Raw genomic sequence first — 21,389 nt, 5'->3', positions numbered from 1 at the left:
TTTTTTTTTTTTTTTTAATTATTAGCAAGGAAGTTTAAAACTCATGTGCATACACACACAAAATCTTGCCTAGAACCCCAAAGTATGTAAAGTTGTTCTGGTAGAACCCTAAGTCTATGCAAAATAGATCACAGAAGCAGATTTGCCTGTTTTGATCACGTTTCTGTAACTAGATTACAGCTTCTTAAAACCGAAGTTCTCCATAATTTCTCCACAGAACCTATGACCAAGTCTTTAACAAAGATAGTGTTCAATAGCAGTTCTATCCCCCTTTGATTCTTCATTTACTTCTCCATTATTTAATCAGTCAAACAGCCTGATCATTTCTGCCACTGAAATGTCTCTTCAGTCTTTTCTTTGTAGTCCCTCTACTAAGGTTCAAGACCTTAATGCTCCATATCTCAAGTAATGTGACAGCCCACCCTATGGTTTAACCTCTCCTGCCAACTAAGTCTTCTTGAATACCATTTCAAAAGATTTGCATAATATTCCTCAGCCTTGATCAAAAATTTAAAAAATTTTTATGGTTACCAATGATCTAGAACAAAGTGTTTCATCCATTTTCTGCAGAGACCTGGGGCAGGGCTGACCCATATTTCATGGAGCTCAAGGAGAATGATAGCTAGGAGCTGAGGACAAGAGTTATTTCCATTCTTCCTCCAACTCTAGCACAGTACAGTGAACTTGTGGTTACAATTCCATTCGAATACATGATTTACAGTTAAAAACAATGACCTACAGAATAAAAACCACTTTGGCTCAAGATCTAAGAACCCACAAATCCCCCCTACATACCTCCCATCCCTATTCCCTACTATCTTCCCATAAGAATTGTCTGTTCAATATATACTAATTTACTTCCTATGGTATCCCTTATTCTTTCCAACTCTCCAATTTTGCTCAATCCTTTTCTTTACCTGGAACATACTACCCACTCCTATCTCTTTATAAAATCCTACATTCCCTTACAAATATAGCTTTGCCTAAAAAATCTCTGAATTCTCAACACATTTAATATTGGGACCATTAGCAATTCACCAATTTTTTTGCCTTCTAACAGCTTCTTTTATAATCTTAAATTTTCATATGTATCTTTTATAACTAATAAACTGACAACCTTCTATCTTATTTGTAAATGGGAAAAAAAAGACTTTGAAAGCAAGGACTTCTTTGTATTTGCCACAAAACTAAAATCATTGCTTTTAACATATTAAATATTCAATCATTATTTAACAATTTCTATCCCCAAAAGGTAGTGATTTGATTAAAGATCATCTAGTTAAATGGAACAGCAAGAACAAAGTAAAAACAGAGGTCAGTTCTAGAAACAGGGTAGTTATTTCTGAAAGAGAAAATCAAATTTAATTCTAACAATCACTGCATTATTTCAAAGGGTCCTCTAGATAAAAATAAATATACTATTAAATTGTGTCTACTATTTATATTGACAATTTTTAGAAACCAAGTATAGTTATCTAGTAAGTTTTAAATCTCAAAGACAAGCAAAAGGAAATCTGTACTAAAATATTTTATTAGCAATAATGAAAGACAGTCATTATAGTAAAAAAAAAAGGATATCAGCTTTAGCAAAGTCTCTTATCCCACACTGAGGTAATCCTGGTGTGTTCTGCATGTAGAAATCCAAGTAAAACCAATGGGCAAGTTCAATCTGAAAACACACTCGGATAGCATTGTCTCTTTCCTCGCTGGGAATATGCAAAATAAATCGGCTGTCAAAAACAAAAAACATTAAAATTACATTTACAAACCGTAACGAATTTAACCTACTGAACTGCTTTAACCACCAACATAAAAAAGGGACCAAGTGCTGATCAAGGAAGGAAAATTTGGAAGCATTACTGTAGGGAAGAGGAGTCTGGATAGAAGGCAGCTATGCTCACCACTCTACCACCAATGCTGCACAAGGAAGAGAAGCCTGAAAAAAGTTTTTCACAGTTACCTCATTCATAATAGAGTTTTTTTTAAGAGGCCATTTACCCTTTGTTAACAAAATAAAGGGAGCAAGGAAAAACGTTCACTAGGATTTCCTCCCATGACTGGTAACATTTAAAAAAAAAAAAAAAGCACTGTTTTTTGTTTTTTTTTTTTTTGCTGACAGAGAGAGAGCGAGAGAGAGAGCGCACGCGCGGGTGAGAGCGTGCATGCAAGCAGGGGAGTGACAAAGGAGAGGGAGAGAGAGTCCCAAACAGGCTCCACACTGACAGCACAGAGCCTGACATAGGGCTTGATCCTACAATCCTGCGATCATAACCACAATCCTGAAATCAAGAGTCGGACGCCTAACCAACTGAGCCACCCAGGTGCCACAGCATATAATGTACAAATATATTCATTCATTCAAATAGGTAAGATGTTAGCTGCTTAATCTTCTTGTTTAAAGTATTACAAAGCGACAAGAAATCAACTCTTGTTTAATTAACAGACTACACTTCTCAAAGACCTGCATCTGCAGAACTGGAGCTCAAAACACGTCTTAAAACGTACGTTTAAAATAACTTTTTAAAGTATACTCACTTTTTAAAATCCTAAATTATCTTTTCCAAGTACATTTGAAGGAAGGTGGGGACATATTTTATATATACAGCATAAATATACACTATATTACATATACATGTGACTGAGACAATAAACCCCTATTTCTGTTAAGAAATCAGAATTTAAAAATCTAAGTGAATGGGATTCACGGCACTCCTTAAGCAACACCCATTACTTCTTCTACTGCATAGAATTTTTTGGAAATGCCTTGGAGAGACAGATTGAACTACAAAAAAGAAATCCATTGGTTGTTTTAAATTTATTATTTTATTTTATTTTTTTAACGTTTATTTATTTTTGAGACAGAGAGAGACAGAGCATGAACAGGGGAGGGGCAGAGAGAGAGGGAGACACAGAATCTGAAACAGGCTCCAGGCTCTGAGCTGCCAGCACAGAGCCCGACGCGGGGCTTGAACTCACTGACTGTGAGATCATGACCCGAGCTGAAGTTGGACGCTTAATCGACCAAGCCACCCAGGCGCCCCTAAATTTTTTAATATTTATTTATTTTTGAGAGAGAGAGACAGAACGTGAGTGGGGAGAGAGAGAGGCAGACACAGAATCTGAAGCAGGCTCCAGGTCCAAACTGTCAGCAGAGCCTGATGTGGGGCTTGAACCCATGGACCATGAGATCATGACCTGAGCAAAAGTGAGACACTTAACCAACTGAGCCACCCAGGCACCCCAAAATCCAAAGGTTTTTTAAGTTATTTTTAAAAATTAAGAATTAGTTATTGACAATTTGATCACTCACACTATTCACTAGCAAATAATTTTGCTTGTTTCCAAGGTTCAAATCAACCTTTTTTGTTCATGTTCAAAAAACATGCTTTTAAATTATAAAAATAATGTAACATTCCAATAAGGGAATAAATAAGTAAATGGTAAGACGAATGTAGGTACAATTAACCTATATTTCAATACAGAAAAACTATGGAGAAAAGGAGCTTAAACTGCACATACACCAGGAACAAAATGTGTAACATGCAATCCCGGTGGCATTATCTAAAATAAAAAAATCCAAACTCTTCTAGATGGCATTCAAGATCTGGTTCCTACTCACCTGCATAACCTCTTGGATTACTTTAAGGGGCTCTTTATACCCAGGGATACCAAATTCTTAGAAATATCTTAAATTGTCATCTATATACCATATCTACTTCCTTTCCCTTGTCCACCTAGCAAACTCCTAATTCATCCTTCATGATTTACAAACATTACCCCTCTTATGTAGATACACCAGACTCCTCTGAACAGATTTATATAATCTCTGAGACTCCCAACTCCTTTACAATTATCTGGCGTTTACTATCACTGTCCACAAACTCCTCTAAAGTAGTTCACTGAGATAATGTACCCTATCTTTCCCTGTTTTTATTCCTATATTCTAGCAAACTGTTTGACATATACATTGAGAATGACATACTGATAGTTACAATTTATCTTTTAAATGCTTACATAGGTCCTATTCTGATTAGATGGAACAAGCACACTCTGTCCCTCCCATAAAATGTCACTATCAAACCTGGACAAAAAAAGCATACAGCAGCTACTTGAAGACTGTAAAAAGTAAACAGTAGCAGGAAGACTGGGGAGGACAGTATCTGAAGTGAATTTACCATTTTTCCACCCTCTAGTGTCACCTGGCCGGACTGGGGGTTAGAAGTTAGCACCAGCTGGGAAAGAGAGAGCCCCAGAAGCCCTCTAGGGTCAAGCCTCAAGGGTCAAGAGAGGAGTCTAACTCTTGCAGAGAGTAGGGTTTTCCTTTTCTTTTCTCCATTCTCCCATGCCCCAGCCCACAAGCAATGCCATCATGGTTAGAGGTGGCAGCAATAGTGTAACAGAGACCCACAGAGGCTATAACTCTAAGGCACAGGAAACTTTCTCTTGAATCGCAAGAGCTATGTGCTCCCAGGAGAGTAGGGCTAATGTTCACTGGTTTTTTTTCTTCTAACCTTCAGCCACTTGGTCTCAGACGTGAGCAGAGACACATGAAGTGTGTGCCAGAGTGGCTTCTGACTAAAGGACCAAAAGGGTAGACCTAAAGAGCCAATAAGTATCAGGGAAATAGCTAAAGAGAAGCAGCTCAGGAAAATGGCCCCAGGAAATTGTTTACAAACTGAGGCTCAATCCCAAACTGCACAAGCTTGGATTAGACTACGAATAGCAAACCACCAATTTTGTGAACTGAACTATATCAGACCACTGCCCACATCTAAGAATGACCACTGGGTCGTAAAACAGGATAAACAGCACTGCAAAAAACTAATTTTGTATCTGATTTTATTTAACTTAACACATCCCTAAAACACTCTAGACATTTATTATTTGCTCAGTTTGGGGCATTTTCTACTGACTTCCATTATGGAATTAACTCCATTCCCACTCCCATTCTACACACCCTTCTCATCTCTCCATCCACCCAACAAAACTGTATCACAATTTTGGTTAGGATGTCAACTTCAGCACTACTGACATTTTGAAGAAGAGAAGTCTATGTTGAGAAGAGCTTTCCTGTGCACTGCATCATGTTCAGTGCATCCCTAGCCTCTACTCATTAGCACTCCCCACCAAAATATAACAGCTAAAAAGATCTCCAGGTAATGCAAATGTCCCCTAAAGGGGGGAAAATCATTCCCAGCGATAACCAGAGTTAGATGAGCACTCAGTCTTTACATTATTATGATTCTGTAAATGCAATTCACAATTAAGCCATGTGGTAAGCTAGGATTACTTTTTCTTTCCTGCACAATCCTTTGTTCTTCCCATAATTAATGTCTTATCATTGCATTTGCTTCATTTTCTCTATATCATCCCTATCACTAATTCAACCTTCCACTAGTTTCCTAAATTTTTTTCTCAAATGTTAATTCAGACACATCAGTTTCATCTCCAAGACTATCGTTGAGCCCTCTCATCTGTTCCAATCGGCTGCTTATCATCTACAGCTGATACACATCTATCATACTACACTGTCCTCTTACTAGCATCCTATGGTTCCCCATGCCTCTACCCTACAGAGTCCAGGATTCCTATATCCTGTCTTCCTCCTTAATTTTCTTTATTCTTTTCATGAAGTATACCTTCCCAAACCTTCTGAAGGAAGGATGCAAGGGGGATAAGTACTGAGATACTGTACATCTGAAAATATCGTTATCCTCAGAGCTGACAGGCTGGATAAAGAATTCTAGGCTGGAAATCATTTTGAAGACAGTGCTGTCTCCCATCTGCCTCCAATTTTGATGGTGAGAAGACAAAGCATTTCAGATTTGTCTGATGTATTTTTTTTAAGTCTGGAAGCTTCTAGGTTCTTCCTTCTGTCCCCAGTATTACGAAATTTCCCAGCTGTCTATTTTTCATCTACTGCACTGGCCAATGAATGGACCTTGCTTCTTTGGAAATTCAAATCCCTCAGTGCTGAAGGACCTCATGGACTGATCCTCATGATTCTTTACTCTCCTCTGATATTTCCTACCTTTGATTCCTCCTCTGCCCCCCACCCCAACCTTCTGAGGAACATTATTAACTGTATCTTGCAAACCATCTATTAAGATTGTTTCTGCTCTCATATTTTTAATTTCCAAATGCTATCTTTGTTTAAATTATGCTTTTATAGATTATCCTGTTATTCCATGATTGTAAAAATCTACCCCTCTAAGGAGATCAATATAGTTTAAATTTTCTTCTACCTGCATAGTTTGCTTGCTCCCAGTTGCTTTTCTTTTCTTTGAGCTTTAAACTCTACCTTTTAATGTTAAGAAGCCTATGTCAGATATCCATATTTAAGTGAAAGGCCACAAAGCTATTTAGAAGGCTTATCAAACTATAAGGCATCATTTAAGGTAAGTGATCAGGCTGAGCCATTTAATTGGGGAACCAATGTCAGTGTCATTAAGTCTTTCCTCACGAGCTAGTCAAATCACCTAAAGAATCTTCCAATGTCAGATTTGGGAGAGTAAAGGGCAAGCTGCCATATTCTAGGAGCAGAACAGAAGAAGGCTGAGGGCTTTCAGGATATATATGTGTATATATATGTACACAGGATATATAAGTTCACTTCTTTCATTTTTCAATATTCTTATTTTAGAATAGATTGACACCATTACACCACTCTCATTCAGGTCTATTAGATCTACTAAGTCATATACAGTATTCCTTTTTGCTTTATAGTTCCGAAATTTTGTTGCTCATCCTTTCACCCATTCTTCCTTTTCTTGTGGTTTTATGTACTTAAGAATTTTTAAACTTTACTCTTTTAGTGGAGTAGATGTCTATGTACAACCTACTATCTTTAAACAGAAATTTTCATTTCTAGTAAAGTTTCTAGACACTAACCACAATCTAAAATGTGGCAAAAAGTGCATAGCACAAAGAAATCCAATTTCATTCCCATCCCAACCCAGAAAAGCCCCAAGTGAAGAAAGGTCAACTGGAAAAGGGAGTTAAGAAAAAGGAGAAACATGCCAGGACATCCCACAGAGTGTGAAGCCTGCTTAAGATTCTCTTTCTCTCTCCCTCTGCCCCTCTCCTTCTCTCTCTCTCTCGGGAAAAAAATTAAAAAAAAAAAGGCCTGAGTGTTTAAAAAAACAAAAATCATTAGAAGGGGCACCTGGGTGGCTCAGAGGGTTAAACATCCAACTCTTGATTTTAGATGAGGTCATGACCTCACGGTTCATGGGTTAAAGCCTCAAGTAAAGAATCCCACGGGTACAGAGCCTGCTTGGAATTTTCTCTCTCTCACTCTCTCTCTGCCCCTTCCCTGCTTGCTCCCACATGCACATTCTCTCTCAAAATAAATAAATAAGCTTAAAAAAATTAGAGGATGCAGGAGCAGCAATCTGAAAAATAGGATAATGGAAAGTACCCAAGCTGGACAGTAAAAAAAGAAAAAATACAGGATAGGTTATGAGATCTCTTGGATAACATCAAGTGAACAAACATTTGTATTAGAAGGAGTCCCAAAAGGAGAGAAAGATGAACCCAAAGAGTTCTATACCATGACACATAATAATTAAAATGTCAAAGACTAAAAATTTTAAAAGTTTTAAAAGCAGAAAGAAAGAGGCAAATAGTCATGCACAAGGAATATCCCACAAATCTATCAGCTAATTTTCCAGCAAAAATTTTGCAGGCCAGAAAGGAGTGGCATGATATATTCAAAATGCTGAAAGGAAAGAACTGCAAAGAAGAATGATCTACCCAGCAAGATTACTATTCAGAATTGAAGAGGAGATAAACAGTTACCCACACAAAAGTGAAAGGAGTTCATCACCACTAAACCAGCCTTAAGGAACATTAAAGGGACTTCATTAAGTGGGAAAGAAAAAGCTGTAATTAAAAGAAAATTATGAATGGAAAAAAATTCATGAATAAAAGCTAATATACAATAAGGGTACTAAGCAATTATAAAGCTAATATGAAGGTTAAATGAAAGAAACAGTCAAATCAGTTATATCTAAACAATTAGTTAAGGTGACTCACAAAAAGATGTGAAATATGACAACATATACATAAAACATGGAGGGTTGGTAAAAATGAAATTCTTTTAGAATGTGTTCAAGTTTAAGTGACCATCAACTTTAATATAGACTGCTACATATTTAAGATGTTATATACTAACCTCACGGTAACTTCACACCAAAAACCTATAATAGATACACAAAAAATAAAAAAGCAAACCAAGTATAGCAGCAAAGAAACTCATCAATACAAGAGCAAAAGAAGAAAGGAACAGACAAGAACTACATAACCAGAAAACAAGTAACATCATGGCATAAGTATACACCTATTGACAATTACTTTAAAATTTTTTTTTCAACGTTTTTATTTATTTTTGGGACAGAGAGAGACAGAGCATGAGCGGGGGAGGGGCAGAGAGAGAGGGAGACACAGAATCGGAAACAGGCTCCAGGCTCCGAGCCATCAGCCCAGAGCCCGACGCGGGGCTCGAACTCCCGGACCGCGAGATCGTGACCTGGCTGAAGTCGGACACTCAACCGACTGCACCACCCAGGCGCCCCAACAATTACTTTAAATGTAAATGGTCTAAATGCTTCAAACAAAAGACACAGGGTGACAGAATGGACAAAAAACAAGACCCAGCAATAGGCCGTTTAGAAAAGATTCACCTCAGACCTTAAAGACACATACAGACTGAGTGATGAGATGGAAAAAGATATTCCATGCAGATGGAAGCAGCAAAAAAAAAAAAAAAAAAAAAAGAAAAGAAAAGAAACAAACAAAAACAAGAAAAACAAAACACCACCAGAGCAGCAATACTTATATTAAACAAAACATCTCAAAACAAATACTGTAACAAGAGCCAAAGGGAATTACTTAATGATAAAACGATCAATACAAAAAAGAGGATATGCAGTTGTAAATATCTATGTACCCAACCCTGAAGCACCTAAATACATAAAACAATTATTAACAGACATAGAGAAAGAAACTGACAGTAATACAATAATAGCAGGGGACCTGAACACCCCACTTTAACATCAACTGATAGATCATCCAGACAAAGAAAATCAGTAAGGAAACATGTCTTTGACACGTTACACCAAATGGACTTAACAGATATATACAGAATATTCCATACTAAAACAACAGAATATACATTCTTTTCAAGTACACATGAAACATTCCCTGGGATGGATCACACATTAGGCTACAAAACAAGTGTCAGTAAATTTAAGAAGACTGACATCATATCATGCATCTTTTCCAACCACAACAGTATAAAACTAGAACTCAATTACAAGAAAAAAAAAAAAAAGAAAAACACATGGGAACTAAACAACATGCTACTAAACAACCAATGGGCAAATGAAATTAAAGAGGAAATAAAAAAAATACATGGAGGCCAATGACAGTGAAAACACAACAGTCCAAAATCTTTGAGATGCAGCAAAAACAGCTGTAAGAAGGAAATTTATAGCAATACAGGTCTGCCTTAAGAAACAAGAAAAATCTTGGGGCGCCTGGGTGGCGCAGTGGGTTAAGCGTCCGACTTCAGCCAGGTCACGATCTCGCGGTCCGGGAGTTCGAGCCCCGCGTCGGGCTCTGGGCTGATGGCTCGGAGCCTGGAGCCTGTTTCCGATTCTGTGTCTCCCTCTCTCTCTGCCCCTCCCCCGCTCATGCTCTGTCTCTCTCTGTCCCAAAAATAAATAAAAACGTTGAAAAAAAATTAAAAAAAAAAAAAAAAAAAAGAAACAAGAAAAATCTCAAACAATCTTACACCTAAAGAAACTAAAAAAAGAACAGGCCAAAGTTAGTAGAAAAAAGGAAATAATAAAGATCAGAGCAGTAATAAATGATATAGAACCTAAAAACAAAACAAAACACAGAAAAGATCAATGAAACCAAGAGCTGGTTCTTTGAAAAGATAAACAATGATAAACCTTTAGCTAGACTCATCAAGAGAAAAAGAAAAAAGACCCAAGTAAAATAAATCAGAAACGAAAGAGAAGAATGGACACCACAGAAATACAAATGATTATAAGAAACTACTATAAAAAATTATATGCCAACAAATTTGACAACCTAGAAGAAATGGATAAATTCCTAGAAACATACAATTTTCTAAAAGTGAATCAGGAAGAAACAGAAAATCTGAATAGACTTGATTCCTAGTAACAAAACTGAATCAGTAATCAAAAAAACTCCCAACAAACAAAAGTCCAGGACCAGATGGATTCACAAGTGAATGCCACCAAACATTTAAAGAGTTAATACCTATTCGCCTCAAACCATTCCAAAAAGTGCAACAGGAAACAAAACTTCCAAGTACATTCTCCAAGGCCAGCATTACACTGATACCAAAACTAGACAAAGACACTACAAAAGAAGAAAACTACAGGCCAATATCCCTGATAAACACTGATGTAAAAAACCTCAACAAAACATGAGCAAACTGCATGCAACAATATATTAAAAGGATCAGTCACTACTATCAATTGAGATTTATTCCTGGGATGCTAAGATGGGTCAATATACACAAATCAATCAAGATACACTGCATTAATATAATGAAGAATAAAAATCATATGAGCATCTCAACAGATAAAAAAAAAAATTGGGGGGCGCCTGGGTGGCGCAGTCGGTTAAGCGTCCGACTTCAGCCAGGTCACGATCTCGCGGTCCGTGAGTTTGAGTCCCGCGTCGGGCTCTGGGCTGATGGCTCAGAGCCTGGAGCCTGTTTCCGATTCTGTGTCTCCCTCTCTCTCTGCCCCTCCCCCGTTCATGCTCTGTCTCTCTCTGTCCCAAAAAAATAAATAAACGTTGAAAAAAAAATTAAAAAAAAAAAATTTGGCAAAATTCAACATCCGATCATGATAAAAACTCTCAAAACAGGGGCACCTGGGTGGCTCAGTTGGTTAAGCGACCAACTTCGGCTCAGGTTATAATCTCGTGGTTCGTGAGTTCGAGCCCCATGTTGGGCTCTGTGCTGACAGTTCAGAGCCTGAAGCTTGCTTCAGATTCTGTGTCTCCCTCTCTCTCTGCTCCTCCCCTGCTCACACTCTGTCTCTCTCTCTCTCTCTCAAAAATAAACATTAAAAATTTTTTTAAAAAATCTCAAAATAGTGGGTTTAGAAAAAGCATACCTCAACATAATAAAGACCACATATAACAAACCCACAGCTAACATCATACTCAATGGTGAAAAACTGACAGCTTTTCTTCTAGTATCAGGCACACAAGACAAGGATATGTCCATTCTTGCCACTTACTCAACATAGTACTGAAAGGCTTAGCTGCAGCAGATAAGAAAAAGAAATAAAAAGGCATCAAAATTGCTAAGAAAGAAGTAAAATTGTCACTGTGTGCAGATACGATACTATACACAAAAAACTAAAAATTCCACACAAAAAAAGACTATTAGAAATAATGAATGAATTCAGCAAAGTTACAGGATACAAAATTAATATACAGTAATCTATTGCATTTCTATACACCAATAATGAAGTAGAATAACAAGACAAGCTCATTTACAACTGCACCAAAAAAGAATAAATTATCTAGGAATAAACTTAACCAAGGAGGTAAAAGACCTATAATCTGAAAACTATAAAACACTGATGAAAAAAATTGAAGACAACACAAATGGAAAGACATTCCATGCTCATGGATTACAAGAATATTGTTAAAATGTCCATACTGCCCAAAGCAATCTACAGATTTAACGCAACTCCTACCAAAATACCAATAGCATTTTTTACAGAAGTAGAACAAATAATTCTAACATTTGTATGGAACTACGAAAGACCCCAAATAGCCAAAGCTTTCTTGATAAAGAATACAGACGGAGGTATCACAATCCCAGATTTCAAGATATAACACAAAGCTATAATCAAAATAGTACAGGACTGGGGTGTCTGGGTGGCTCATTTGGTTGAGAATCTTACTCGTGATTTCAGTTCACGTCATGATCCCAGGGTTATGGGCTCCACACTGAGTGGAATTCTCTCTCTCCTCTGTCCCTCTCCCCCACTCGCACTATGGTACTACACAAAAATAGACATGCAGATCAATGGAACAGAGAGCCCAGAAATAAACCCATGTTTCTGTGGCCAATTAATCTACAACAAAGGATCCAAGAACACATACGGGGAAAAGATCGTCTCTTCAAAAAATGGTGCAGGTAAAACTGGACATCCAACTGCAAAAGAATGAAACTGGACCACTTTCTAACACCACACACATAAATAAACTCAAAATGGACTAAAGATCTAAATGTAAAACATGAAACCATAAAACTCCCGGAAGAAAACATAGGCAGTAATTTCTTTGACATCCAACTTAGCAACATTTTTCTGGGTATGTCTGTTCAGGAAAGAAAACAGAAGCAAAAAATAAACCATTGGGACTATGCCAAAATAAAAAGCTTTAGCACAGCAAAGGAACCATCAACAAAACAACAATGCAACCTATTAAATGGAAGAAGATATTCCCAAATGATATATCCAATAAAGGGTTAATAGACAAAATATATAAAGAACTTACACAACATCAAAAAACAAATAATCCAATTAAAAACAACAGAGGACTTGAATAGGTATTTTTCCATAGACATACAGATGGCAAAGAGACACATGAAAAGATGCTCAACATCACTAATTACCAGGGAAATGCAAATCAAAACCATGAGGTATCATCTCATACCTGAGATAGTATGAGATCTCACAATGGCCACAACCAAAGGATAAGAAATAACAACTGTTGGCAAGGAGAAAAAGAAACCCATGTGATTGTTGGTGAGAATTTACATTGGTGCAGCCACTGTGGAAAACAATATCAAGAGTTCTCAAAAAATTAAAAAACAGAAATACGATATGATCTGTTAATTCCACTACTGGATATTAACCGAAAGAAAACAAAAACACTAATTCAAGAAGATATACACACCCCTATGTTTATTGCAGCATTATTTACAATAGCCAAGATACAGAAGCAACCTAAGTGTCCATCAATAAATGAATGGATAAAGATACATAGATAGATAGATAGATAGATAGATATAGATACATATATACACAGTGGAGTATCACTGAGTCATACAAAAGAATAAGAACTTGCCATTTGAGAAAACATGGATGCACCTAGAGAGTATTACACCAAGTGAAGTAAGTGAGAGAAAGACACATACCAAATGATTTCACTCATGTCTGGTATCTAAAAACAAACAAACAAAACAAATGAGCCAACAAAACAGAAACAGACCCATAAATACAGAGAATAAACTGATGCTTGTCAGAGGAGAAGGGATTACAGGGATGGGCAAAATGGGTGAAAGGAGAGGGAGATACACGCCTCCAATTTAGAAAGAGTCAATCACAGAGACAAAAGGTATGGCATAGGAAATATGGTCAATGGTATTTTAATAGCATTGTATGGTGACAGATGGTGGCTAGACTTGGGAGCACAGCATAACAGAGCTGCCAAATCACTTACGTTGTACATTTGAAACTAATGTAACCTTATGTCATATACTTCAATTTTTAAAAAGGGAAAAGGGGGGGCGCCTGGGTGGCGCAGTCGGTTGGGCGTCCGACTTCAGCCAGGTCACGATCTCGCGGTCCGTGAGTTCGAGCCCCGCGTCGGGCTCTGGGCTGATGGCTCGGGGCCTGGAGCCTGTTTCCGATTCTGTGTCTCCCTCTCTCTCTGCCCCTCCCCCGTTCATGCTCTGTCTCTCTCTGTCTCAAAAATAAATAAACATTGAAAAAAAAAAAAAAAGGGAAAAGGGAACAGCAAGGTCTACTTATGTAATAGAAGAATGTCTACTCTTCTTTCACTCCTTTAAAGGAGTCAGGAGTTTCTCCTACAAAAGAGCGGGGGAAGGGGGAAGAATACCCAAGGCTCTTTCCTAACTTTAGCAGACAGGTTTGGGTGATGGCACCCCAAAGCAAAACTCCCACACACTGGTTTAAGGATCCCCAATGTAAGAGCTAGCACCCTATCTACTCACATAAAAGAGAAGCCTGTCAATAAATAAGCTCCTATATACCCTCATCTTAAATATGAAACAGTAACAAAAATCAGCCAACATCTAAGGAAAATCTGGCGCATGACAAAGAAAAACATGTATTGAAAAACTGGCCCTGGAGGCACCTAAGTGGCTCAGTCAGTTAAGGGTCAGACTCTTGACCTTAGCTCAGGTCTCAATCTCAAGGTCATGAGTTCAGGCCACGCATTGGGCTCCACCCTGGGTGTGAAACCTACTTAAAAAAAAAAAAAAAGGCCTGGAAATTGAAGTTATCCCCTACAACCTAGGTACTCAAAGTGTAGACCCCGGACCACGACCACCTGGGAGCATACGTGTGAGAAGAGAAACAGGCATTTTAGTCCTATAAGGACTCAGAAGTTTACTTCCTAATGATCCTCTCAAAGGAAATTACTTTTCAACGTGCACCAGCAAAATAAGAATGAAAACCAAGAAAGCATAAAACATGAAATTTAAGAGATAATAAATGCAACCTGGGAGAGCTTTGAAAGGAATTCTAGTAGGCCAGTAGTTTGGCAAATCTAGGGTACAACCAGTTTAGATTGGGCTAGAAGGGTGGAGGTCTCCAAGAGGGCACTCTCCAGGAAAAAAGAATTTTGTAGAATAGACAGTATGACTGAGGGTAAGACCGAGGCTATAATAAAGGAGCAGACAAGAATGGAGAGGAGGAAGCTATTCTGGTTGTGCTGGGGAAGAAAGGAAAATGTACAAGAGAATCATAATCCAAGTATGAAGCAAAAAGCCGAAAGTAGAATAAAAAGACAATCAAAAAGAAAAAAGAAGGACTTCAAGAAATGCCAGAAGGGCACCTGCCTGGTTCAGTCAGTGCAGCATGTGACTCCTAATCTAGGGATTATAAATTCAAGACCCATTTATAAATTGGGTGTAGAGATTACTCAAAAATAAAATCTTAAATAAACAAATAAATAAGGAATAGCCAGAAATGAGAGAATTATGAAGAAAGCACCTGCTTCTTTCTCCAAAAGACAAAACTGTAAAAGGCAGCATTTTGACCAATTAGTAGGATGTAAGAAAGGAGAATTCATTCTGGCATTCCCTTTCAACACCCTTACAAAAGGATCCTGACTATGGCTAGAGGGAAAAAAACAAAATCCTAGCCATTGTAAACCTGCCTCTACTGTGAAAAATACGTACATAGCAATTCCATATAACAAATGCTATTATTCTTGTTCAGCTTTTGCAATCAACCAACAGTAAAACGTGTAACAGCCCTCGCAAGGTTACAAAATGGAATGTAAATATTGTGTGATGCTCTCAACCCTTATCACCTAATATCTACCAAGGTGCACTAAATCCTCAATTTAACATACGATGTTGAAAAAACAAACTGGTGCAAGTATATTTTAAAATACTGAAGTATCTATCAGAAGAATTTACCACAAAACAGGTAAAAACCCAGGGAGCAGGAGTGAGATAAAAAGGGGCCGGGAAGGAGGCTGTTGCATTTCTTTCATAACTTCACCTGTACTCTTCGATTTTTTTTTTTTAACCTTACTCATGAGCACATCTTTTTAATAGCTAAAAGCTAACTTTTTTTTTTAATTTTTCTTTCAACATTTATTTATTTTTGGGACAGAGAGAGACAGAGCATGAACGGGGGAGGGGCAGAGAGAGGGAGACACAGAATCGGAAACAGGCTCCAGGCTCTGAGCCATCAGCCCAGAGCCCGACGTGGGGCTCGAACTCACGGACCGCGAGATCGTGACCTGGCTGAAGTCGGACGCTTAACCGACTGTGCCACCCAGGCGCCCCAAAAGCTAACTTCTTTAAGAAACTTTAGGGGCACCTGGGTGGCTCAGTGGGTTAAGCGTCCAACTCTCAATCCTGCTCAGGTCACGATCTCATGGTTTGTAGGCTTGAGCCCCATATCGGTCGCATGCTGACAGTACGATGCCTGCTTGGGATTCTCTCTCTCCCTCTCTCTGCCTCTCTCCCCAACTGGTTCTCTCTCTCAAAATAAAATTTTTTTTTCTTAAAAAGAAACTTTGTAAGACAAAGGAAACTTTAATAGATGAAAATTACACTTTCATAATTTCATCCTGTACATGGTTTTCCTGTTTTAAAGATTTAAAAGTGTGTGCAGGGGCACCTGGCTGGCTCAGTGGGAGGAGCATGTGACTCTTGATCTTGGGGTCATGAGTTCTACATGTGGATGTAGAGATTACTAAAAAAATAATAAAGTAAAATAAAAATAAAATAAAAATATGTTATATATACCTAGTATACAGTATACTACAATATATAGTAAAAGCTGAAATAAAATGCTTTCCACAGTAATTATGGGACCTCATAAAATGTCATCTTTTCAATTTTCCTACAAATGGAATATCAGCAGAACTACAATTAGTACAAAACTGTTGCAGTAGAATTGAACACTAAAATGGCAAGCTGAAGATGAGCATGAAGTATTTGATTAGCTTACACAATTACCAAAATAGCAGCAACATTAGTTGCCAGAAAATACCTTTCTCCTTTTAACACTGGAGTGGCCTGACCATTTAATTCTTAAAGGGGCTCTAAAAAAAACTCCAAGCATTTCTTTAAAACAGAAACAACTTAAGCTGTAGATTTCAGTTTTTACTTGAAAAACATACTCTTCAAGCCTTTAGTAAGCTAATTTAAATGGTATTGAAAAATTCTTGGACTTTTAATGTCAAATGCACTTTTAATGGTGCAAGAGGCAAATGTCACCACAAAATGGGGCAGATCTACTTTTTACATACACGTTTACTAGAATGTTCACTAGAACACTTAGACAACAGTCTTTCCTTCCTCTCTTCTAATTTCATTCTACCTAGAAATAACCAGTGTTATCAGTTTGATTGATTTTCCCAGACTTCTTGTGTGTGTGCGCACACACACACACACACAAACATACATAAGACATTAAAACATTTCTTTTAAAAAAAGATATCAAATGACTGTTATGCTCAATAGTATACTGCATACATCATTTCAAGATACAAATATTTTCCCTCAGCTTACTGTTTACCTTAGGAATTTCTAATGGCTGCACAGTATCCCAGTAAATGAAATGTTGCATATGAAATCACTGCAAAAATAACATTCCATGTCCTAGGTTATAAGCAGCCTAATGGTTACAAAGTCATATCTTGAAAATGTAAGTCTCCTGCTCTAATTTTTCACATCAAAATCAATCTATACATTTCTCCAAAAGTTACTAATATATGGTCAACGACTGAAGTAGGCAAGATTTGCAAGAATATGTAACTTATCAAAAATTGACAACACAAAACAAACAAAAAGCCTCTTAAATACAATACTAAACACTATAATTGGGGAAAAGTAAAAACAAAAAGGGTCAAGACCAAACTCATAAATCAAGATGTACTTAAAACAGCAAAGGAGCCAGAAAAATTAACCTTTTTCCACTTAAGCTTTATGTTTAAAGAAATTAAACATAAATTCTAAGTATAAATTTGTCTCTAAAAAAGCCCCAAATCAAAAAAGCCTGAATTGTTAACATTAAACATCTTTAATCAACAAAACCATTAAAATATTAACATTAAAATGTCATTATTTTAAAACTCAGAGTTTTAAGAAATGGTTATTTGGTTTATTAGTTTGTCAGGTAGTTAGCCCTAGTTTTTGAACATACAATCCTCATTTATATAACCAAAACACAGTAATTGCAAAAAAGTTACTCTCATTTCTTGAAGAAAAAAAAGTTACTCTATTCCAAAAAAATCTGTATAAAATTGCTTAAATACACACACTGGAAAACCTAGTAAGAATCTTTAACATTCATCAGATGTTTAACGTATTGTTTACAAAACACAACAATTATTTGTTATTATATTTAATCCTCCGTAGTATCCAAAATAAACCCATACTAGTAGAAAGATTACTTTATTAAAATGTATAAGATTACCCATCTTTTTCTTTAATGTGTATCCCTATTAACCCTACATAATTCTTGCTCACCTTTTCAAATACGTACTCATTTTACTTTTTTTTCTAACTAGAAAACACACATCCTTTTAAAAAATCTTGGAAACAACAAGAAAAATCATACTCTCACTTCTTGTACATGTTCGTCCATTTATCCACACACATATACATCAAATATTTTTAATTTTTTTTAATGTCTATTTTTTTTTTAATTTTTTTTTTCAACGTTTATTTATTTTTGGGACAGAGAGAGACAGAGCATGAATGGGGGAGGGGCAGAGAGAGAGGGAGACACAGAATCGGAAACAGGCTCCAGGCTCTGAGCCATCAGCCCAGAGCCTGACGCGGGGCTCGAACCCACGGACCGCGAGATCGTGACCTGGCTGAAGTCGGACGCTTAACCGACTGCGCCACCCAGGCGCCCCTATTTATTTTTGAGAGAGAGACCATGAGTGGGGGAAGAAGGGAGAGAGGGAAACAGAATCCGAAGCAGGCTCCAGGCTCTGAGCTGTCAGCACAGAGCCTGACATGGGGCTCGAATCCATGAACCAAGAGATCATGACCTGAGCCACCCAGGCGCCCCTCAAATCTCTTTTTTTCTTATGAAATTTGGGATCATAGAAAATAAGCACATTTTAAGTGGTTCATTTGAAGCGATCATATTCCAAAAATTATAATCATACCATCACCAAAGAAGTACAGTGACATTCTTATTAGTTGCAAAATTAGTCTATTTACTTATCTACGCGTACTTTTGTGAGGTTTAAAATGTTAGACTTGATTTTCTGTAAGGCCTACCTGGCATAGGAGAAACAGTACAGGCACTGATTGTAGAGAAAAAGATCTAGGTTTCAAATCCTGATTTTCTGAATTACAAGAAACGTGACCTTGTGTAGATTACAAACCAAGTCTGTTTGTCAGATGAAAATGTAAAGAACTGCACCTACCAGAGTTGTTTCCAGGATTAAATAAAATGATGAGAAAGGAGCACCCAGTGCCTGGCACACAACAGTACCTCCACAAGTGTGTTCCTTCTTTCCCATTTAAAAAAAAAAAAAAAAAGAAGAAGGAAAAAAAGCGTGAATGTGACACAACTATTAAAAGTCAGAATTCTGGACATAAATACAGTAAACACACTTGAAAAGATGTTTTGTTTTGTTTTTTATCAGAGCCTTTTACTCACTTGTAATTTAAGTTATCTCACAATCCACTTACCCGGCGACAACCCAGGGTGTTACTGTACGAAAAATTTTACTTCGGGAAAAGAAAATATTTTAAGTCCATTTTACAATTTTCGCTATCTGAAATTATAGCTAACAACAGGTAGAATGCAAAAAAATTTCTTTTGTAAAAGTATACGAGTTAAAATCCTGCAGCTGAGAATCTCCTTCAAGGAAAATTGAAGAATGAAAAGAAAAGCAACTCTAGGCTTTTTCCCCCTTCCAACGGTAAGTTTGGGGATAAACAAGGGAGTAATTCTTTAGAGCAATTTAGAAAATGCCAGGGACGTGGAAGAACACACGAGCGAAAGGGTAAGTTTGAAACTGCTCCCTGCGTAGGTCCGGGGGCGTGGGACGAAGATTAAAAACTTTGGGGTCTTTCGACAGAATTGAGGAATAAGACGGAGGGGGTCGGGGGGAGCGGTTCTATAAAAGTCAAAGGCAGAAAAAAACAATGGGAGGGGGAAGAGGCAGCCGAAAAACGCTCAAGACCCAGACTTTGGCGCAGCGGCTTCACTTTCAGGAAAGCAAAAGAGTTAGGAACTAAGAAAATGAGGAAATTCCGGTGCTCCGCAAGAAGGACGGAGGGGCCGTGAGAAACCGGGAGGCTGCGGGTGAAAGACCGGGTGGTGTCTTGGGAGAGAAGGGTCGACCTGGGAAAGCGAGCAGCGGCGGGACCGGAAAGCGAGAACAAGGATGCGGCCGGGGGGGAGGGGGCGCGGAGGCCTCCGGGGTCGACCAACGTGACAGAAAACGAGGAGGGGACTCTGGGGGCCGTGGCAGCAAGGGGCGACGTGGTACCTGCAGAGATCGTCCAGGACGCTGCCGGGAATCTCCACCCGTTTGGTCTCCATGATGAGAACCCACAGCAGGAGCAGTGCATCCCGGCTCCGCGCGGCCGGGGACCAAGGGTACGGCACGGAGACTCCGGCTCGCCGGAAAGCGGGCAGCGGCGGCGGCAGCGGCTCCAGCAAAGAGAGGGGGAAGGGGCGGGACCCGCTCACTTCCGTCCCGCTCCCTCAGCCCAGAACCCCGAGCCTGGGCCAGAGCGCGGGGCGGAGCCCCGGGAGTCACGCCCCTGCTCTGCTTGAAATGTCCAATGGGAAGCTGTAGAATTGGGAGGCTGAGCAAGCTAAGCCAATGAAATGTTTGTTTATTGGTCTGTCGTCTCCAATCCGTCTTCAAGCTGCTCAGTTGCTACTCAGAAAACCAACTTCCCGCCGCCTGTGATTGAGCCCTGGGGTGGCTACGCGCATGCGCACCATGCCTCCTTTGCACTATAGAAAGTCCAGAGTATTCAGGTCTTGCTGGTAGACTCGGAGACTACATCCTAGGGTTTGGCGTGGTGTAAATGTCCTCTTGGTGACCAAGCAGGCGCACGTACCTCTTCAGGGCAGACGCCGGCGGCGCATCCTGCGTAAGTGTGCACTTGGAATTCCTGTCACCAAGTATCCTGCACACTCATTGTCGTCCCATCGCCTCCAGGCCAAGGGCTGTGCCTCTTAACTACAAACACCGGTTGTCTTTTGTGTGTGTGTGGTGGCTTACCTCTGCCTTTCCTCAAAGGACCCAGACAGAACTTTATCCTACTATCTGACACCTAGTGAGATCTGAGAAAATATTGATTGAACCTGAACTTGGGAATCTTCATTCTACCTCCTACACATACTCCAATCTACTAGCCCTCACTGATTCCTCATCTTACTTAATAGAGACCAATCCATTTAGGATCTTGCAGAAAAAAATCTAGATTCATCATTCTTTAACTTCCTCCTTTTACATCAGACTCACAGCCACACAAACGCACCCCTCAGTCACAACTTTAATTCATTCTGATGAGGGAGCATGGGGCAAGCTGAGGGCCAAGTCAGGCTAACAGCAGAGCACCCCCCAACCCTGGAGGTGGGATATGCATGATATTCCTCAGACACTCCTGCCTGCCCAAGAACAGGGAAAAGGAAAGAAAGCAAATGGCTGACTGGTAGAGATCACAGTCATGCAGGACAGGAGTCTCCTTAAGTTTACAGATAACTTAGTAAACTCCAAGAAAAAGGCAATCTTATTCATAGCCTAATCTCCAGAAACCTATAGATTCTGTTTCCTGGAGCCCTAATATCACCCTCATCAAGATGTAAGGGGCTTTGGGATGCCTGGGCAGTTCAGTCACTCAAGCATCC

General features: G+C 38.7%; 1 protein-coding gene across 1 annotated transcript in view; it reads right to left on the bottom strand.

Moving 5' to 3' along the window:
• Window positions 1-20,251, bottom strand: part of DCP2 (decapping mRNA 2) — a 48,059-nt gene extending 27,808 nt beyond the window's left edge. The window contains exons 1-2 of the mRNA XM_043589029.1: window positions 20,014-20,251; window positions 1,579-1,730 (exon numbers count right to left, since the gene is read on the bottom strand). Coding sequence (XP_043444964.1) covers window positions 1,579-1,730; window positions 20,014-20,066 — 205 coding nt within the window. The 5' untranslated portion in view covers window positions 20,067-20,251. The remainder of the gene's footprint in view (window positions 1-1,578; window positions 1,731-20,013) is intronic.
• Between the last annotated feature and the right edge of the window lie 1,138 nt (window positions 20,252-21,389).

The sequence above is a fragment of the Prionailurus bengalensis genome, chromosome A1, assembly GCF_016509475.1.
Source record: "Prionailurus bengalensis isolate Pbe53 chromosome A1, Fcat_Pben_1.1_paternal_pri, whole genome shotgun sequence".
Taxonomy (NCBI): domain Eukaryota; kingdom Metazoa; phylum Chordata; class Mammalia; order Carnivora; family Felidae; genus Prionailurus; species Prionailurus bengalensis.
The sequence above is the reverse complement of the archived record's forward strand: the minus strand, read 5'-3'. Positions and strand labels throughout refer to the sequence as shown.